This window comes from Cyanistes caeruleus, unplaced genomic scaffold (genome assembly GCF_971803275.1).
Source record: "Cyanistes caeruleus unplaced genomic scaffold, bCyaCae1.hap1.1 HAP1_SCAFFOLD_76, whole genome shotgun sequence".
In the NCBI taxonomy this organism is placed as follows: Eukaryota; Metazoa; Chordata; class Aves; order Passeriformes; family Paridae; genus Cyanistes; species Cyanistes caeruleus.
In genome coordinates, this window is record NW_028255888.1 from 917789 (window position 1) to 936447 (window position 18659).

General features: G+C 52.5%; 1 protein-coding gene across 1 annotated transcript in view; it reads left to right on the top strand.

Annotated features, from left to right (window-relative positions):
* The window catches only part of LOC111944177 (uncharacterized), a 110359-nt gene that overhangs the window by 64142 nt on the left and 27558 nt on the right, over positions 1–18659 (top strand). Inside the window, 1 exon segment of the mRNA XM_086872755.1 lies at positions 15903–16210. Within this exon segment, the coding sequence (XP_086728881.1) occupies positions 15903–16210 (308 nt within the window).

An 18659-nucleotide genomic window follows, 5' to 3' on the forward strand; every position in this document is an offset into this window, starting at 1 on the left:
AGACCCTCTGAATTTTGTCATCTCTTCTGAATGGCGAGAGGTTTTGTAATTTGATATCGTTCATTCTTGTGCTGGGTAGTGCTGTGCCTGTGAAATAAACAGGATTTTTCCACTTCTCTCAGAGAAATCTCTTCCCGAACCGGTCGTGGGGTGGGGGGAAAAGGGCCGCATGGGTTTGCTTCCCGGGGGGGATCCCCATTGGGGGTTTTCTCCCAAATTTGCCCTAAACCAGGACAAATACATTCATTGGCGCCCAACGTGGGGCACGAGAGAGCTGGAGAGCCAAGGGGTGGTCAGCAAAACCCACTCACCCTTCAACAGCCCTATCTGGCCTGTGCGTAAATCTGAAGGAGAATGGAGATTGACTGTGGACTATCGTGCATTGAATGAAGTGACTCCACCGCTGAGCGCTGCCGTGCTGGACATGCTGGAGCTCAAGTACGAGCTGGAGTCCAAGGCAGCAAAGTGGTACGCCACTACTGACATTGCCAATGCATTTTTCTCCATTCCCCTGGCAGCAGAATGCAGGCCTCAGTTTGCCTTCACGTGGAGGGGAGTGCAGTACACCTGGAACCGACTGCCCCAGGGATGGAAGCACAGCCCCACCATCTGCCATGGACTGATCCAGGCTGGCCTGGAAAAGGGTGAGGCTCCAGAACATCTACAGTACATAGATGACATCATTGTGTGGGGGAACACAGCAGCAGAAGTGTTTGAGAAAGGAGAGAAAATCATCCAGATCCTCCTGGAATCTGGTTTTGCCATCAAGAAGAGCAAAGTTAAGGGACCAGCTCGTGAGATTCAGTTGCTGGGGGTGAAGTGGCAAGATGGGCGGCGTCAGATTCCTACTGATGTCATTAACAAAATTACAGCAATGTCTCCACCAACTAATAAGAAGGAAACACAAGCTTTCTTAGGTGCCATAGGGTTTTGGAGAATGCATATTCCTGAATACAGTCAGATTGTGAGCCCTCTTTACCTGGTCACTTGGAAGAAGAATAATTTCCATTGGGGCCCTGAGCAGCAACAAGCCTTTGCTCAGATCAAGCAGGAGATTGCCCATGCAGTAGCCCTTGGCCCAGTCAGAACAGGACCAGATGTGAAGAACATGCTCTACTCTGCAGCTGGGAGCCATGGTCTGTCCTGGAGCCTTTGGCAGAAGGTGTCTGGTGAGACTCGAGGCCGACCACTAGGATTTTGGAGTAGAAGCCACAGAGGGTCCGAAGCCCATTACACCCCAACAGAAAAAGAAATTTTAGCAGCCTATGAAGGAGTCCAAGCTGCCTCAGAAGTGATTTGGGCACTGAAGCCCAACTCCTCCTGGCACCCCGACTACCGGTGCTAGAATGGATGATCAAGGGAAAGGTTCCTTCCACCCATCATGCAACCAGTGCCACATGGAGCAAGTGGATTGCTCTTATCACGCAGCGCGCCCATATTGGTAAACTGAACCGCCCTGGGATTTTGGAAATAATTACAAACTGGCCTGAAGGTGAAAATTTTGGTCTCACAGATGAAGAACAAGAGGAAGTAGCAAGGGCTGAAGAAGCTCCACCATATAACCAGCTGCCAGCATAAGAAACACGCTACGCTCTTTTCACTGATGGTTCCTGTCGCGTCGTAGGGATGAACCAGAAGTGGAAAGCAGCCGTATGGAGCCCCACACGACAGGTCGCAGAGGCCACTGAAGGAGAAGGTGGATCAAGTCAACTAGCGGAACTCAAAGCTGTTCAACTGGCCCTGGACTTTGCTGAAAGAGAGAAGTCGCCAAAGCTCTATCTCTACACGGATTCATAGATGGTGGCCAATGCTCTGTGGGGATGGTTGGAGAGGTGGAAAGAGGCTAATTGGCAGCGTAGAGGAAAACCAATTTGGGCTGCTAAAGAGTGGAAAGATATTGCTGCTAGAGTAAGGAGACTACCAGTGAAAGTCCGCCACGTAGATGCCCATGTCCCCAAGAGTAGAGCTAATGAGGAACACCAAAATAATAAGCAGGTAGATCAGGCTGCAAAGATACAAGTGTCAAAAATAGATTTGGATTGGGAACATAAGGGAGAGTTGTTCCTAGCCCGATGAGCTCATGATGCCTCAGGTCATCAGGGTAGAGATGCCACCTATAAGTGGGCACGAGACCGAGGGGTGGATTTAACCATGGACAGCATTTCCCAGGTTATTCATGACTGTGAGACATGTGCTGCGATCAAACAGGCCAAGCGGTTGAAGCCCCTCTGGTACGGTAGGTGATGGTCCAGATACAAGTATGGGGAGGCCTGGCAGATTGACTACATCACACTGCCCCAAACCCGCCAAGGCAAGCGCTACGTGCTCACGATGGTGGAAGGTACCACAGGATGGTTGGAAACCTACCCTGTGCCTCATGCCACTGCCCAGAACACCATCCTGGGACTTGAAAAGCAGGTCCTTTGGAGGCATGGCACCCCTGAGAGGATTGAGTCAGACAATGGGACTCATTTCAAGAACAGCCTTATAAACAGCTGGGCTAGGGAACATGGCATTGAGTGGGTGTACCATATCCCCTACCATGCACCTGCTGCTGGGAAGGTGGAGAGGTACAATGGACTATTAAAAATCACCTTAAAGGCACTGGGTGGAGGATCTTTTAAAAACTGGGAGCAACATCTAGCAAAGGCCACCTGGTTAGTCAACACCAGAGGTTCCACCAACCGAGCAGGTCCTGCCCAGTCTGAGTCTTTACATGTAGTAGACGGAGACAAAGTCCCAGTGGTACAGGTCAGAGGTCTGCTAGGGAAGACAGTTTGGGTCAATTCTACCTTGGGCACAGATAAACCCATTTGTGGGGTTGTCTTTGCTCAAGGACCAGGTTGTACATGGTGGATAATGCAGAGAGATGGAACAACATGATGTGTACCTCAGGGAGACCTGATCATTGGGTAAAAGGTTACTGCCATTGTCTGTACATTAAACCATGCAGACATGAAATAGAAGGAAATGTGTAAGTGTTGAAGGTATGAGCAGGTGAAAGATGGTGTTTTGAGTGAGTAAAAAGAGAGAGTGGGGAATCCTGCAGCTCTCCAGCGTGGGGGGTCTGGATTCAGTAGCTTGTTGTGGGGCTTGACAGGGGCATGATGGATATATTGCTTGTATTTTTTGGGTGGAACGGAGGGGAAGTTTCTATGTATGTAAATGTGTGCAGAGTTGGAATGTTAGTTTTGTCAGTAAGTCGACGATATGGGGATAAGGGGTGGAATGTCCCGGGTTGATTATGTTGTTAAATTGTATCCCCATTCGTCCACCTAACCCAGACACAGGTTTTTTATTCTTAAAATTCCATCTGAGAGTAAAATTGAGTGGAAAAGAAGCACCAAGTCTGTTATCAGACTGTAATTGCTCCCCCCGCATCGGGAGTTTTGACTACAGCACAGACAGACAACAAGACACAGATCGCCTTGGCTTTCCAACTAGCCGGAGCAGAGAGGTCTTCCTGGACTGTTTTCTTTCCCTTTTCTGAAAAAGAAAATCTGAATTTTCTGACTCAAACCTGCTCTGAACTGGGGACTTGGGGGAGCACCGGGAGCTTGCCCCTGTGGACTACCAGGAGCCCAGCTTGGGCAGCGGCATTTTCCAGCACCAGAGGGACTGATAACAGAGCGAACACCCACAGGAAAGAGACCCTCTGGAGTTTGTCATCTCTTCTGAATGGCGAGAGGTTTTGTAATTTGATATTGTTCATTCTTGTGCTGGGTAGTGCTGTGCCTGTGAAATAAACAGGTTTTTTCCACTTCTCTCAGAGAAATCTCTTCCCGAACTGGTTGGGGGGTGGGGGGAAAAGGGCCGCATGGGTTTGCTTCCCGGGGGGGATCCCCACTGGAGGTTTTCTCCCGAATTTGCCCTAAACCAGGACATTCAATTCACTAAATTGTATATTTTTTTCCCTTGTTATTTAATTGCTGTTAACTCAATAGATCTAGTTGTCTGATTTTAATTTCATTTACAACAGCACCAAGAAGAAAAGGGGCTTACTGAGAGCAAGCAAACTTAATCCTCTGCCAGGACACAAATTTAGAGGCCAAAAAATTAAAAAACCCCACAGCATCAGCCCAGCTTCCCAGTGAGAAGGGTTGGAACTCTCTGCCCTCAACACTTCCCCAGCAGGTTTACAAAGGTAACTGGGATCTAAGCTGTGCCCTCTGAATCACCAGAGCCAGCCTCCCTTCAAGCTGAAAAACCACAGCCCCAGTTATAGCCCTGGGTGCCTCCTGTGCCCCAGAGAATGGCCCGGCTCACCCGGCCCAGCCTGGCCCGAGCAGCCCGGACTGGCCTCAAGGGATGGGCTCCACCTGCCCGCTGTGCCCACAGGCCGGGCCCAAGGGCTCACAAGAGGCTTCCTCCCAGCTCTGCAAAACCTCAGCCAAGACTGTCCCCTTTGCTGTGCTGAGAAGAGTAAAAAACCCTCTCAATTTAACCCCACTGCACTCCTCATGGGGAATCCCTGCACACCTTAGGAGAGAGCCCAAATTTGCCCTGTGTGTCTCATGAGGTGCAGGCCCAGGTGATGCCACTGAAGGAAATGTGCCCTCACACCCCAGGGACGCTCAGCATGGGCTCCCCCAGCCCCTCAGGGCCCTACCGCTGGTCACGGCAGCCCCTGCCTGGCTCCTGCCTGCCCACACCGTGGGCACCCCCAGCTGCTCCTGGACATGGAGCTCAGCCGGGGCTGGTACCATGTGGGCTTTGCTGGTGGTACCAGCTGGACACTGGGGTGAGAGCTCCATCTCTTTATTTGAACAAAAATCATGGGCCAACCCCTGCTCTGGTGGACAGGGGCTGCCCAATTTCAGTCCTGGCCAGGGAACAGGGCCAGGGGGCTCAGGGGCAGAGGGTCTCGCTTGGGAGGTGTGCGTCTTGGGATGCCCTCAAGACGGGGATGCAGCTGCAGCACAGCAGATGGGGAGAGATGTGGAGAGCGAGGATAACAAGTCAGCTTCTCAGACACTGGAATCTTTGGCTGCTCTTCTGAAGCTGCAGAGGTGCTCCTGTGGAGAGAGGACGTGGCTGAGGCCCCCAGCTACCGCTGGCACTCAGGGACCCTCCTGCACAGCAGGGCCCAGAGCGGCCAAGGCTCCCCAGCATGGCTGGAGCTGCTGGCACAGCTTGGCCCAGCTGGACAGCTGCCCCTCAAGGCCCCAGCGAGCAGGGGATGGCTCTGGGCAGGGTCCCTGGCCGGGAGCGGGCCCCAGAGCGCCTCTGCCTTTCAAGGGCAATCTCGTCCCCGCTCTTTCTCCTGCCCACCTTGCTTTGCCTCTGCCTGCTGCTCCTGGGGCTGCTCTTGGCCAGGCAGCCTCAGTGGGAGCCAGCACTGGCTGCAGCCCCAGCGGGCTCCCCAGGACAAGGCCCAGCAATTAAGAGGCCAATGAAAGGCCTGGGCAGCAGCAGAACTCTCAGCAGAGTTATTTGGGCAACCAAGGCCTACCCACAAGTGCACAGCAGCCTCACTGGGAATGTTTCCTGACTATGAGCAGCCTTTCAAGAAGCTGTTTGAGGCCGAGATTGCAAAACACTCACCGTTTTCCCTTCCGGCAATACCAGATTCCGGCACAGCACATCATCAGGAAAACTGCTCCACCAGCCACAATGGCCATTAACTTAATCAAACCATCTGTTCCCTGGTAGAAAACTCTTCTCATGCTCTCCCAGATCTTCTGAGCATGTGCTGTGGTGCCAGCTGCATCTGTGGGAGCAATGGGCAGTGTGAACCTGTGCTGTGCTCCACTGCTGAGCTGGCAGCACGCTGGATACAGCCAGGACGTTCTCTGTTTCCCCCAGAGCTGGGGCCTGCAGGCACCTTGCCACCCCTTGGCACAAGACTGCTCAACCCCCTGAGCTCGAATGGCACAATTTCTCTGTGCTGTGCTGGTCTTCTCCAGGCAATACTTGTCAAAGACATGGATAAGGATCAGGAAAATGCCCACGGTTTTGGAAATGCTCCAGGGCCACCCCTCTTCCAAACAGACCCTAAACCTGAACTAGCCTGAAACTGGAAATTTTCAGGGGATCTCAAGGTGTGCGTGGCCCATGGTGCAGTTTGGGTTCCCTGTCACCTGATGCAAAATGCTTTCCTGCAGAGGCTGGGGAGAAGCTGCAGCCAGGCCAGGCTGGGAAACAGCCCTGTAGGCCATGAAAGCAGCAGTGGGGCAGTGAGGCTACCATGGATTCCTTCCTGCTGTACCAGCACACGGCGTGTCCAGATGTGCAGAGAAAGCCCCTGGCTGCTGAGTGTCAGGAGGAGGCTGAGGGACATGGACCCACCATGGCATCCCTCCAGATCATTCAGGACTATGTCCAGGTATTTGAGTTCCCCCATTGCTACATTACTATCTCCTATAGGTTTGTTCTTCTTTCTCAGGGGACCATTATATAAAATATTTCCATTTCCCAGGAATGGATCCCACAGAACCAGTGGTCAGCCTGTGGGATCAGCAGGGAGGCACCACACACCCCAGTGATGGGAGCTGGGCTTGCTGGCAGAATTTAGCTCAGGAGCTGGGAAAGTCCTCCCTGCAGACACACCTATAACTCAACAGCCACAGAAGCTTCAGTCATGTCTGCTGATCTGCACAGGCAGCACTGAGCCACAGGAGCAGTGAGAGGATCACGCAGGGTGAGGGCACAACCATGTACGGCTCTGTCCTGGCACCTGCAGCAATGCCACCCTGGCCGAGCCTTGGGCTCTGAGCTGGCAGCTCTCCCAGGGGGAAAGGCCTTGACCTACCCTCATAATTTTCCTCATCATCAGGCTCAGTAACTGATATGGATTGGGAATCCGGATCATCTTCATCATCAGGTTCATCTGCAAAGAAAGTCAGGACAGAACAACTCCCGTGACACTGCTGAAGATTCTTCTTCAGGCTGGAGTGGCAATGAGTACACCCAGGTGACTGCTGCCCTCCAAGACACTCCCTCCTCTCTGCCTTCCACTCAGGAGCAAGGGCAGGGGGACCACGTGCCTGCAGTGGGCCCACAGTGGGATGGAAGGAGCCCCTTGCACGGCAGTCAGGGGAGAAAGGACTCCCTGGAGCTGCCAGCAGCTCTAAACTGGGCCTCAAGCAGGGCCAGGGCTTGGCAGCTGGAGCAGGAGCATCTCAGGTTCCCTGGGGCCAGAAAGGAGCCACACAAGGCAGAGCCCCAGGGCACAGCCCTGAGCCCAGCCCTTCCCTCTCTGCTCTTCTCTGTGGCTGCACAGAGCACACGGAAGGAGACACTGGCATTACACACAGGAAGAGGATTGACAGCTAAATGCTCCTTCCTCCCACTGACAGCAATGCTGTGGGATCACTCAGGGCTCCAGAAGGGAGCAGGGCAAGGTTTCCAGAATCCGTCAACCTTCAGATTCTTGAGGGAAATGGCACATGAGTGAGCTTTTGCCACCTTGACACGGATTGTTCTGTGCGGAAAGGGACATTGAGAACTTGCCTCCAGCATCTGGCAAGGTCTTCAAACCGCCATTTACCAGCACTTCCAAATGCTCCATGTCACCATGCCAATCTAGAAGGGAGCACAGATCAGAACCATTCCATGGTGTGCTGGGATCCCCTTCTGCCTTAGGGAACTGGGCACTGCAAGGAGGTCACGTAAGGCCATGGGAGCCAGATGTCAATGGACATGGCCAAAGCTGCAGAGGGGCCTGAGGAAAGCTCTGGACTGGCTCTGGACATTCTCAACACCTTTTCCATGCTCTGTGCAAAATCCCTGAAAGGCAGGCACTGCCAAGGAGCAGAGATTTACAGCTCAAGCCTCAGCAGGGCTCAGGCTCAGAGGCACAGCAATTACCTCCTGGGGCTGTGCCTGGCATGGCCTCCCTTCCTGCAGCAGAGGCTGCCCATGAGCCACTGCTTCCTCCGGGAAATGGCACCTTCAGCACAGCCTTTGGGTTCATCTCTGGAGAAAGGAAAAGCCACAGCTGGATCAGATGGAACCATTCCCCATTGAGGAGGTGGCATGTTCAAGTGGCAATATTTGTTAAAGTCATGGTTAAGGATCAGGAGAAAGGCCAGGTTATTGGGGCTGGCCAGGGCCCTCCCTCCTCCAAACAGCTCCTACACCTGATCTAGCCCAAGACCGGGAAATTGCAAGGGATCTCTGGCTGTGCATGGCCTGTGCTGCAGTTTGGGCTCCCTGTCAGCTGATGCCAAATGCCTTCCTGCAGGGACTGGGGAGAAGCTGCAGCCAGGCCAGGCTGGGAAACAGCCCTGTAGGCCGTGAAAGCAGCAGTGGGACAGCGAGGCTGACATGGATGCCTTCCTGCTGTGCCAGCCATAGCATGTCCAGATGTGAAGAGAAAGCCCCCGGCTGCTGAGTCACAGGAGAAGGCTGAGGGACATGGACTCACTATGGCGTCTCTCCAGTTCATTCAACATCTTATCCATGTGTTTGGATGTCTCCAGCGACTTACTATCCTCTGTAGGTTTGTTCCTCCCTCTCGGAGAACCTTAACAGAAAGTATTTCCATTTCAGATGAATGGATCCCACAGAACCAGGGCTCAGCCTGTGGGATCAGCAGGGACAAACCACTCACCCCTGTGATGGGAGCTGGGCTTGCGTGCAGCAACCAGAAAAGGAGCTTGAAATGTCCTTGATGCAGACACACCTGTAACTCAACAGCCACAGAAGCTTCTGTCACCTGGTTTGTGACAGGTTGTCAATGATTATTTCTTGTTGGGACAGTGAGAACATACCTGCATGGGGCTCCAGAGGCTTAAAATCTTCATGCAGCCAAGCTGCTGGAGGAGCCTTCCTACCACCCTTGTCTAGAAAGGAGCACAGATCAGAACCATTCCATGGTGTGCTGGGACCCCCTTCTGCCTTAGGAAACTGGGCACTGCAAGGGGGTCGGGGGATGGCCAAGGGAGCCAGATGTCAGTGGACATGGCCAAAGCTGCAGAGGGGCCTGGGGAGCTCTGGACTGGCTCTGGACACTCTCCACCTTCTTTGCAGGCCCCATGCAACATCCCTGGTGGGGTAGCGGCACCAGACCAGGGCCCAGGGGCTCTCCCTGCCACAGAGGTAACCATTAAGCCCTGGGCCAAACTGCAGCATTCAGTGCCACAGACATCCCTACCTCCGTCCTGCCCTCTCTCCTGCCCTCCGTCCTTCAGCTGGGACAGCTCCCCCAGCCCAAGGGGACAGAGCCAGGCCCTCTCAGGGCACACTGGAGCTTTACCCTCCCCTCAGCCCTTTCCCCACCATGGGCATTCCTTGAAGCCGCTGCCAGGTTTTGGGATGTGTCTCCCATGGAGGGACCTCAGCAGAACTGCTCAGTAGCCGAGTGCCCTGAGCCTGCTCAGGATAATTCCTCTGCACTGTGCTCACACAGCCAAGCAACAGAGATGGCAGCTCAAGCCTCAGCAGGGCTCAGGCCCAGGGGCACAGCAATTACCTCCTAGGACTGTGCCTGGCATGGCCTCCCTTCCTGCAGCAGAGGCTGCCCATGAGCCACTCCGGGAAACGCTGCCTTCAGCACAGCCTTTGGGTTCATCTCTGGAGAAAAGAAGAGCCACAGCTGGATCAGGTGGGGCTGTTCCCCAACAGGAAGGTGGCATCTTCAAAAGGCAATACTTGTCCAAGTCATGAATAAGGTTCAGGAAGCCATCAAAACTTCAGAGCCAGGACAGGGCCCTCCCTCCTCCAAAGAGCTGCCATTCCACATCTACCCCAAGACTGGGAAATTGCAAGGGATCTCTGTCTGTGCATGGCCTGTGCTGCAGTTTGGGCTCCCTGTCAGCTGATGCCAAATGCCTTCCTGCAGAGGCTGGGGAGAAGCTGTAGCCAGGCCAGGCTGGGAAACAGCCCTGCAGGACATGAAAGCAGCAGGGGGCAGTGAAGCTGCCATGGATCCCTTCCCACTGTGCCAGGCACGGCATGTCCAGATGTGCAGAGAAAGCCCCTGGCTGCTGAGTGTCAGGAGAAGGCTGAGGGACTTGGACCCACCATGGCGTCTATCCAGTTCACTCAGCATCTTGTCTTCTGTGGGTTTATTCCTCCCTCTAGGAGAACCTTAACAGAAAGTATTTCCATTTCAGATGAATGGATCCCACAGAACCAGGGCTCAAGCCTGTGGGATCAGCAAGGACACAACACTCACCCCTGTGATGGGAGCTGGGCTTGCGTGCAGCAACCAGAAAAGGAGCTTGAAATGTCCTTGATGCAGACACACCTGTAACTCAACAGCCACAGAAGCTTCTGTCACCTGGTTCATGACAGGTGGTCAATGATTATTTCTTGCTGGGACAGTGAGAATATACCTGCATGGGGCTCCAGAGGCAGAAAATCTTCATGCAGCCAAGCTGCTGGAGGAGCCTTCCTACCACCCTCATCTGGAAGGAAGCACAGATCAGAACCATTCCATGGTGTGCTGGGACGCCCTTCTGCATTAGGGAACTGGGCACTGCAAGGGGTTTGGGAAAGGCCGTGGCAGCCAGATGTCGGTGGACATGGCCAAAGCTGCAGAGGGGCCTGGGGAGCTCTGGGCTGGCTCTGGTCACTCTCCACCTTCTTTGCAGGCCCCATGCAACATCCCTGGTGGGGCAGCGGGACCAGCCCAGGGGCTCTGGGGACTCTCTCCCTCCCACAGAGGAAGCCCTCCCTTAAGCCCTGGGGGAAAACCATCCGCAATGCTTCCCAGGGAGAAGGAAGTGCTGTCTCAGGAAAGGGAAGCCAGGCCCTGGGCTCACCTGCTCCCTGTGCTCGCCACGGAGCAGCCTGGGCAGCCCTGTCAGGCAGGGCCACTGCCAGGAGGAGCAGGAGGAGGAGGCGCAGAGCAAAGGCCATGGTGCCTTGCCCACTGCCAGTCCTGCAGCTCTTGCTGCCACCACTGTCCTGACACCGCTGTCCCAATGTCAGCACCGCTACTGCCACAGCAGTCGTGGTCAAGGACTGACTGCTCGGTCCTTGTGGTGCTGTGCAACCACGGGGCTCTGGGACCTCTGTGACCTCAGAGCCTGCTGTCACCTCAGCCTGCTGTCACCCCAGAGACTGCTGTGACCTCATGGCCTTGGCTGTACCCCCTGAGTGTTCTCCCATCTGTACTCCAATCTGTACTGGACTGATTGTAAATCTTTGACTTCATCAAAGGGTCATTGCTAAACAAAACCTTGGTTTTGCCTGCTGACATTGCTGGTCATGTTCTGTCCCATGAGATGCTCTTGATGGTTCCCTCTTTTCCTGGGCTTGGCACTGGAGGAGGTCCAGGCCCAGGTGATGCCACTGAAGGAAATGTGCCCTCAGCCCAGGGACACTCAACACAGACTCCCCCAGCCCCTCGGGGCCCCGCTGCTGGTCACAGCAGCCCCTGCCTGGCTCCTGCCTGCCCACACCGTGGTCAGCCCTGCCTGCTCCTGGACATGGAGCTCAGCCGGGGCTGGTGCTGTGTGGGCTTTGCTGGTGGTACCAGCCAGACACTGGGGTGACAGCTCCATCTCTTTATTGGAACAGAAGAGCTGTGTCAGGCCCTGCCCTGGCAGGAGGGACCCACCTTCAGTCCAGGCCACAGAGCAGGGCGGGTCCCTTCAGGGACACAGGGCCTTGCTTTGGGTGGTGGCAGCATCTGCACAGCAGCAAGCTGGTAATGCAGCTGTGACAGGGACATCACGTATGGGCATGGAGATGTGAAATGTGTGGTGCAGGTGTCCCTGAGGGAGGTGTTTGGCCTTTCCTGTGAAGCTGCAGAGGGGAACCTGTTGAGAGAGGAGATGGCTGAGGCCCCAGCTGCACCTGGCACACAGGGACCCTCTTGCACACTGGGAGATTCTCACTGTGCTCAAAGTTTCCCTCTGAAGACTAAGAGCTGAATGTGGATGGGCTTAGCAACTGGTCTGCAGCCAAACAATTGAGTTAGCAAAAGAAGAAATTGAGAAAATACAAGTTTATCCATAGCAAGGAAGAAAGCAAGGCCGTTAGCATGGAAATCAATAAAAAGGTGCATAAGGGGTATTTACAGTTGTAATAAATGGAATTGGTTCGTGCTAACTAAATTGTAGCTGTTATTAAAGTTATTATTAGAAACAATCAAGAATCAGTGTTACAAAGCAGATGTACCCCTTTGCAGATGTTACATGTCAAAATTGAGGTACAGGATGTAGTTTAGAAGATAAATGGTGTCTCAAGACCAAAATGGCCTTGAGATGGTCCAAAATTAGAAGAAATTTAGGCATTGGGCGTAAGGATTAGTAAACATAAGGGTAATTAGTAGACTAACATAACACAAGGCTTAGTACGCACATGCAAACCTGTAAGGTTATCCAAAGGACAATGAGGAAGAAGAGAAGCCTTCACCAAAAGACCACCAAAAGAAGACTGAAGACCTCCTAACAACAAGTGAGGCATGTGCCGTGAAGAAAAGTGACGTATAATCAGAAAAATCGGAAATAGGAGGAAACTTACAGGAAACATTAATGAATATGTATAAGCATACAGTATATGAGTTTAGCTTGAAGTGCTTTGTTTTGAAGGTGAGGCAGGGTGGGAAGCCTCCGTACCCTGGTGGGTTTTGCTTATGCTTTAATCATACTTAATTACTAGTAGATTATATATATAAATTTTATTTTTTTATTAAACTGTATTATTTTACTAAACTGCATTCTTTTACACCACACTATTATTCAGTTTAGTAAATTGTATTCATTTTTAATTAAACTGCCATTAAGCCAAGGGACCTAGTTGTCAAAATTCTAATTTCATTTATAACAATATTTTAGCAAAGAAAGCTGGTACAACAACATTGGTATTTAAAAAACATGACGCAATATGAGCTATATTAACAAAGAAGGCACCTTACAGTGACCACATTCTACTGTTCAAACTGTAAAACATCTTTGTGTACTGATCAGGAGGTCAGGATTTACTCTTTACAATCCTGATGCTGAATGTCTCCTTAGGCTGTCTGGCCACAGAGAAGAATGAATCCCTTGCAGGCTGCCCCTGTTTGGACAACCTGCTCCTCACCCCGAGCCTCAGCATGTCTGACATGGCCCACCTGGGACAGACATCCCAAAACATTGATAACATTTCTCTTTAGAATTTTTCTTTATCATTAAAATCTAATTAATTTAAAAAATAAAATTTTATTATTTTATAATAATATTGTTCTGTATTTTTAGAACCTAATTTTTATATTTATATGAAAGACTTGATACATTTTTAGCAACTAAAAACATTATCATTCCTTGGTCAAAGTACCACAATTCCCTTCATTAATTAATTGATCACTATTTATCCCTCTTTATGCTAATTTGTCCTACTTTTAGTGCTTTGATAATATTTTTTAATCATTTTCTCAGACAGGGTAAAAGGGACCACTTTGGGGTCCATGGAAACTTTTCTGGGGAACATTTGGGGCAGTTTTGGGTCTGGAGACGGAATTTAGAGAGAACTTGGTGGTCTGGAGGACACTTGGGGGAGCCAGGTGGGCACTTAGGGATTCTGTGGGACAATTCGTGGTCTGGGGGAGCACTTGAGCGTCCAGGGGGGCGCTTGGAAGTCAGGGAGGGGAATCTGGGGATACTTCGGGGTCTGGGCGAGCACTTGGGGGGCTGTAACAGGGAATCTATGGGTCGCGGGGGATGATGGGAGTTGTAGGCGCCGGTATAATACGGTTTAATGGGGCCGCGGAGCATCACGGGAGTTATAGGCGCATCTCCAGTGGGTTCCGGTGGGGCGTGGGGCATGACGGGAGATGGAGTCATGGCAGAAATAGTGTTCCATGGGCGCCGCGGAGCATGATGGGAGCTGTAGTCCAGGAAGTGGCTCGGAAGGCACGTTTGGCGGTGTGGGGAAGCACTTGGAGAGCACTTCTGCGTCCGAGCCGTGGCTGCAGGTCCTCGGGGCGAATGTATACGGCTCGGGAGCACTTGGGGGGAACCTGGGGAGCTGTAACTGGGCCCTTTTGGGCAGGGGACACGGCAGGAGGTTTGGGCGCGGAACTGTGTTCTGGGATGATGGGAGATGAATTCCCAGCCGTGTCTGGAAGGGGCATCTGTTGGGTCGGGAGCATTCAGGGATCCAGGGATGCTTTGGAGGGTCCTGAACGGGTGCTGAGTGAACACTCGGGGATCTTGGAGGGTTTGGGGCACACTTATGGGACATATGGGGGGCGATACTGGGGTTCTGGGGAGTGCAGGGCATATTCCCAGTTTCTCCCAGTTCCTTCCAGCATGATCCCATTTGATCTCAACTCTCCCAGTCAGCCTCAGCACGATCCCATTCACTCCCAGTATATCACATTTGCCCACAACCTGGTCTCAATTGCCCCCTGCAGCCTCCTACTCACTGCCAGTATCATCCCAGTATGATCCCAGTATGATCTGTCTCCCTCAGTGTGATCACAGTCTCTCCTGACATGGTCCCAGCTGCTCCCAGTATCATCCCAGTATGATGTCAGTACACAGCCAGTGCAATCTCAGCCACTGCCAGGACGATCCCAGGATGATCCCAGTACAAATCAGTCCCTGCCAGTGCTGCCGCTCCTGGGATCCCCCAGCCCTCTCTGTGTTCCCCCCTCCTGCATCTTCCCAGAGGAGCCTCAAGGGTTGGCAGTCCCCAGCCAGGGTCCCCAGCCAGCCCCAGGTTGGATCTGCTGCCCCCAATTTTCCCAATCTCCCAGCGGGTGGGAGCAGCGGAGAGCCCCGCGCTGCCCATCCCGACCTATCCCAGCTCCATCCCCGCTCCTGCCGTGGGCTGTGAGGGGTTTGGGAATGGGTCACTGAGGTTGTCACTGCTCCTGGGGGAGGAGGGGGAGGGACAAAGGAAGATCATAGAAAGGAGAAGGAACCACAAATTCACGGGACCCTCAACAGCCTGGAGAGGAGCGGGGGGGAATCCTTGGACCCCCTGCACTCCAAAGCAGAGCATCAGGGGACAAGTGACCATGGGAATCCAAAAAGCCCCATCATCCCTAAATGAGGAGATGGAAACAGGGGGAACTTTTTGGATTCCTGGCACTCCCAGTAGCCTGAAAAGGGTAGGGACTGAGCAGACAGGGGAACCTGAGTGCAAGTGTAACCCCCAGCAGCTGAGACAGGGAGGAACCCCTGAACACCAAAGGGGAGAGACCAGAGATGGAGAGCTCCTGGGAGGCAATTTCAGGGCTGAATTTTGGTGTTTGGGAGGTTTTTATGGGCCCCAGATGACCGGTGACTTCTAGAGATGGACTTGGACCGAGAGACATTCAAAGTCAATGTACTCTTCCCCTATTTTACCCATACCAGGATTTCCCAATCCTAAACCTTGTCCGGATGGAGAAGGAGGCTGTGAGAAAGAGGAAGATGCCCCAGGAAACCCAAGTAGGTGAGGAGGAAGTCAGTGCCCCTTTCCCCCTCTCTTCTGCTCCATCTCCCAGCCCAGCATGGCCCCGGCTGCAGGACAACCCCGCTGCCGACACCGTCCTGCCGGGGACGCACTGGGGGGATCTCCTTCCCCTTCCCTCTGGCACGGAGGCAAATCCCATCCTCTCCTTGTCCTTCCTCCCTCAGACAAGGAGCTGAGGATGGAGACCAGAGAGGACAAATCCCCACAGCAGAACCTCGTGGAAGAGGCCATTTTGAGCAGCTCCACAGTGCAGGAATCCAATGGGGAGGAAAAGCCCTGGAGATCCCGCAGGAGGAGGGGCTCCAAACCCCTTTTCCTCTGAGGAGGAAAGACCCACCCTGTGCAGGGAAGGTGACCAGAGATCCAGCCGGGGCTCTGAGCTGGTGGTCCATGAGCAGCTTCAGGATGGGGAGAAGCCCTATGAGTGCTTGGAGTGTGGGAAGAGCTTCAGCCACAGCAACAGCCTGATCTGCCACCAAATGATCCACACCAGGGAATGGCCCTACAAGTGTGGGAAATGTGGGAAGGGCTTCAGCTGCAACTCCCAGCTCGTCATCCATCAGCACATCCACACTGGGGAGAGGCCCTATGAGTGTGGGGAATATGGGAAGAGCTTCCGCCAGAGCTCCAGCCTCATTACCCACAAACGCATCTACACAGGGGAACGGCCCTATGAGTGTGGGGAATGTGGGATAACCTTCAGGTGTAGGTCCCAACTGATCATCCACCAGATGATCCACACTGGGGAGAGGCCCTACGAGTGTCCCAAGTGTGGGAAGAGGTTTCAGACCAGCTCCAGTCTCCTCCAGCACCAGCAGATTCACACGGATGAGAGGCCCTTCCGCTGTCCCGAGTGCGGGAAGGGCTTCAAGCAAAGCTCCCACCTCTTCAGGCACTGGCGCATCCAAACTGGGGAGAGGCCCTATGAGTGTCCCCAGTGTGGGAAGAGCTTCTCCAAGAGCTGTAACTTGACCAGACACCAACAGAGGCACCACTAAGGGAAGCCCTGTGAGTGCCCCGAGTGAAGGAAGAGCTTCATGTGCTGCTCCAGCTCCATCCCCTATGGGAGGCCCCCCGCTGGGCAGAGCCCTGATGACCCACGTTTCCCGTGACCTGCATTGGGAAGACAGTGAGCTGGTGGTGATTTTGTTTTGGCTCTAATATTCCTTTGATTCATCTTCATCCCTTTAAAATTTACAAAATTGGAGTAACAATCAACAGATTCATCAAAGGCATCTAAAACCTCACTTTTTACTAGTGCTTCAAGGGAATCTGGGATTCAGGGAGGTACATGGGAGGGTTTTGGGGGTTATTTGGTGTATTTGTCTCCATCTTTTGCCACTCAAGGAGATGAGAGAGTTTGATCTGTCACCTCAAAACCACTCAATGCCCCCCAAAAAATATTCATTCCCACCCACAATTACTGGATTCCACAGGTTCTCAGGGTGTAATGCCTTAAGTTTTAGCTTTCATATTTTTCATATTCTGCGCTGCCTAGGTTTGTAGTTTTGAACTTCATATTAAGTGTTGGTGAGCTCTCTTCACAGAGTAGGTAGACAAAACAATTCCTTTTCTAGCTTGATACTAAGGGCAGTTGTTACAAGTTTCAGGCCCAAAAGCATAAACCAGGGTGGACTGAAGAGAGAAAACAAGAAGGACAGGGCTTCGTCATCTGAAGCTGTAATTGGACCATGAACCCAAGTATGGTGATGGACCTCAACTTCTAAAAATGTGAGACCTTGTGATCAGTTGTCCATTTTTGTGACCATTTTTGCTCCATCTTGGGTGTACTTTTGGCCAGGCTCTTGTACTGCCCAAGGTGTCTCCTTTAAGGCCTTTAATAAACTTTATTCTTTGTCTAGCCTCTGTTCTAGGTCAGCCTTCTGAAGGCATCAGGTGGAATGGAGTTGGAAGGGGATTGGGCCAAGTGGGATGCAAATCAGGAGGGGTGAGATGGGCATTGGGTGGGGCAGGATGGATGTGATGGAGTTTGGGAGGTGTGAAATGGGGGAAATAGGGCTTGGGAAGGGGGTCTTGATGTCAAGCAGGGATGGGATGGGTTGGGATTGGGACTGGGGAGGTGGGGTGGGGTCTGCAATGAGACAGTCAAAGTTTGGGGATAATGAACAAAGGGGGAGCCCATTACTGAGTGAGTTTTGGGATATTCCACGTTCCTGCAGAGATTTGGGGGTATCTTATGATTCTGAGGTGGTTTTGGGGCACTCCCCAAGTCTTAGGGGGTTCCTGAGAGCAGCTCCATGAAGCCCCACTGCCAGGAGTGGTTGCCATGGGCATGAGCTCAGAGCTGTAGCCAGAGTGCATTGCCTCAGTGCTGGAGAGCAGAGAAATGATGAATGGCCCCAGACATCTCCAGTGTGCGTTTGGTGTCAAGATGAAAAATGAGGGATGAGACCACTATCCTTTGAGATGATTTATTGCTCAAATAGTTCGATAAGATATCAGTCTCAAGGCATGAGATTAGTAGAGGAGCAACAAGTCAGCCATAGCTTGTGGAAGTCAGAGTTTCTTCTCTGCACAGAAATATATAACATTTTGGTCCAATAGGCCAATGGAAAACTGTTCAGACTATTCACTGAGTCCTCATAGAGGTATAGTGAACATTGTTTATTTCTATCTTTAGCACACTTTTGTAGGGTCTGACAGGGTTCGCGGGGCTTAACAAGCTACTATTGGTTAACACATATTGTTTACATTCTTTTGCATGTACACCATGCCATTGTTTTTCTTTATTCTCGCTGTTCCAGGAGAGTTTCAAGGACACTGCCTTTAATATTGTCACCTGAATTAAAAGCTGGGTTGTGCAGACAGGCTTTTACTAAAATATCATGCTTTTACTCTATTAAAGTATTTCCCTACATAGGGAATATACATACAGTAAATACAGGATATGTTATAATACACAGAGTCCTAAGACCTTTCTTTTGTTGCCCAGGGTGTGCAGGGCATACGGGAAGAGACGGAAATGGGTGCTTGTGCTCAGCAACCTGTCAGGGCATGCCGTGGTGCAGGGAAAATGGCCAGAAGCCCCTTGGCTTTTGGTGGTTCTGCGGAAGGCACAAGCCCTGTCCCATCCAGGAAGCGCCATCTGTGTCCTGCTGCCTGTGTGGTGCTGGCTGGGTTGCTGAGGGCTCCCAGGTGCCTCTTGATCCAGCTCCTCTGGAGCTCCTGTGGGGCTGCAGCGCTGCTGCTGGGCCAGGCTGGGGGAGACGCTGAGGGAACAGGGCACTGGGAGGCTGTAAATGGATGAGGGGCTGTGGAGGCCCAGACGGGACAAAACCATGGGAAGGCGTGAGGGGGAT